This window comes from Pinus tabuliformis, chromosome X (genome assembly GCF_031772625.1).
Source record: "Pinus tabuliformis cultivar Carrire ecotype Pingquan chromosome X, CPIR1, whole genome shotgun sequence".
Classification (NCBI taxonomy): Eukaryota; Viridiplantae; Streptophyta; class Pinopsida; order Pinales; family Pinaceae; genus Pinus; species Pinus tabuliformis.
The window spans coordinates 88,242,173-88,244,566 of record NC_142308.1 but is presented as its reverse complement, the minus strand read 5'-3'; the positions used below and the strand labels follow the sequence as shown (position 1 = coordinate 88,244,566).

Below are 2,394 nucleotides of genomic sequence, written 5' to 3'. Positions count from 1 at the left end.
TTCAGAATGTACTCTCTTTTTTGTTAATAAATCTAGAGACATGTAAAACGTTGACTTTAGCACGCAATTTTTTTGCAGGTCTGGAGTCTCCAACCAAAAAGAATAAACTAATTAGCATTTGGACATCATTTAACCAAAAAGAATAATCCAATTAGCATTTAGACATCATTCGATTTGAATTTGAAGAAATAGAATATGTACATCTTCATGTATTTACTTGTAAGTAAAAATTCAAAAAATAAAATATATACATCTTAAACAACAAAATAAATTTTAATATTAAATTATTATTAAAATTCTTCCAATTAAAAGAAACACCCTATATCTTCTCTCCTGTGTAACACTAATAAAGTACGAAGTTGTATAATTGTAACCTATGCCTAATCGAATACTTCTATTACAAATTACGAGGCATTATCGATGAAACTCATCCTACTAAACAGACACTTCACCAGTTGGTTGGTTAGTTAGGCTTCCTGCAATTCTTGCGGATCTCTCCGCTTGTGCCCGTAAGAAGTTTGATGTTTCCCATCTTAACCATGGCGGCAGCAAAGTGCGAGAAGAAGGTGGTCTGGTTGGAGCGGTAGGTGGTCACCTGTGAATCAGTGGAGCCTCCGTTGAAGAGTTGTTGATCAGAGTGGAGAAGTCCTTTCTTGCATTTCAGATTGATGTAGTAGTTGTTGTCAAAGACAGTGGGAGTCACATAATCCAAGGGCGACAGGTTTTTGTCTCCAGAGCCGGTGGTTCTTGGACACCTCGAACTCAACAAAGTGGAGTACGTACTGTCTATATCTGTGTCGTTGTAAATATGGCCTCTAAAACTTACGCACCGCGCTTGCCCTATAGTATGACCACCTGTACAATGAATATATTATCACATCAGCTCAAAACCATCCATCAATATATACACTGATGTACAGTCATTAATTCTTCATGCTTTTTAATGATTAATTGTATCTTTGATTTTTGAAGAGATATATCTTCATCTAAATATCATAAATGAAAAATAATATACCTACTCATCATAAATGAAAAATAGAAACAATATTATGATTACCCGATAGTGTGACCATTTCCTTTTTGGAGAGGCCCTGTGCTTGGAATAATGAAGTTAGGTTGCTCAGATTGGAAGTGGGAGGCGGAATGTTAGTGTTTGCACCGCTAAAGTTCGCTGTTGTCGAGTCTCGCCGACCCAACCTCACAGCCCACCAAGGTCCACCCAGCTGTGAGGTAAATTTTTAACAGACATACTAAATATTAAATGAAATGACCAGATTATTGTAGATTTTAGAAACGATACATACAGAAATAATAACATGGCGGAGCAAGGTTAATCGGGGTTACTTCAACAACAGAATCACGAGCAGCAATGGCTATAATATCTGCGCATGACACGACACCGCTGCACGCATTTTCGAGTTGGTTCTTTATGGTATCGATCACCTCGAAACCCCTTGCCGAATTGTTATTGGGATTGGCGTACTTCTCGCTAGTGAAGGTCGTGGAATTGTCCAACAGGACGGACCCATCACAGCCCTGGAACAAGCAATGAGAGAGTTTTCATGAGTTGCCTCTAAATCAAAATATCACCATGAATAACCGTTGTCAAGCTGGTTCAATCAATAATAATAATATGAATTGTTTGTTGCACTTACATTAACGAAGCAGTCGTGGAATTGAAGGCGGAGAAGCGACGCCCCCATGCGTTTCTCTTGGGCAACCGCCTGCTTCACCGCGGCTTGCACTATTGACAGCGCCGTCGGACAAGTCTTGGCATAAAAGGTGGGGCTTAGTTTCCGGCCAGCCGTGGCATAAGTGATCGAAGACATAATAAACACCATTAAAGCAGTACGCGCAAAACTCTTCATCAAAGCAGCCATTTTTGCTTATGGAATAAGCTCTCCAAGGGCAACCTATTTGCGAATTCGCAGCCTTGCAGGGATGTTATGGGAGATATGTGAACCCCAATTTATAAGGGCAGATGTTGGAATGTGAGGGGAAAATTCGTGAGCAGGGAAAAAATAAAAACTCAGTCTAATATAAAAGGACTTTGGATTACTTGACTTTATTTTGTGTACCGCATTGGTAGAGCGGCAACCGGTCTATTAATGTGTATCGTTATTGTGCGAAGCTTCTTTACGACGGCAGTGCTGTGCTAAGTTTTCAAACTGGATGGCCCACACCAGACATTGTGAAAGAAGAGTGTGACAAGGAGCAGTCTCTGTTGCCATTTCCACGATTCCTCAGCTGTCACTTTAGCTTTTGTAATTACCGCACCAAACTCTACCTAAAATAAACTCTATGTGATTGGATGTTGATTCTTGTGGTCGAAATTGGAACCTTTCCCACAAGAGATCGACGGTTCTTCATATTCTCCGATGCCATGGCGTGAGA

The 2,394-nt window shown here is 40.1% G+C and overlaps 1 protein-coding gene across 1 annotated transcript; it reads right to left on the bottom strand.

The window, feature by feature from the left end:
- Positions 1-303: 303 nt before the first annotated feature.
- On the bottom strand, positions 304-2,014 carry LOC149138520 (peroxidase P7-like). The gene is made up of 4 exons (XM_089446714.1): positions 1,656-2,014; positions 1,345-1,536; positions 1,058-1,223; positions 304-855 (listed from the first exon to the last, which is right to left on the bottom strand). The coding sequence occupies exons 1-4, from the start codon at positions 1,878-1,880 to the stop codon at positions 464-466; spliced, it is 975 nt and encodes a 324-aa protein (XP_089302840.1). The 5' UTR covers positions 1,881-2,014; the 3' UTR covers positions 304-463.
- Positions 2,015-2,394: the final 380 nt, after the last annotated feature.

Coding starts and splice junctions, on each gene's coding strand:
- LOC149138520 (XM_089446714.1), bottom strand. CDS start 1,880: ATGGCTGCTTTGATGAAGAGTTTTGCGCGTACTGCTTTAATGGTGTTT. Junction 1,537..1,655: donor TCCACGACTGCTTCGTTAAT/GTAAGTGCAACA, acceptor TGCTTGTTCCAG/GGCTGTGATGGGTCCGTCCT. Junction 1,224..1,344: donor CTCGTGATTCTGTTGTTGAA/GTAACCCCGATT, acceptor TTTACCTCACAG/CTGGGTGGACCTTGGTGGGC.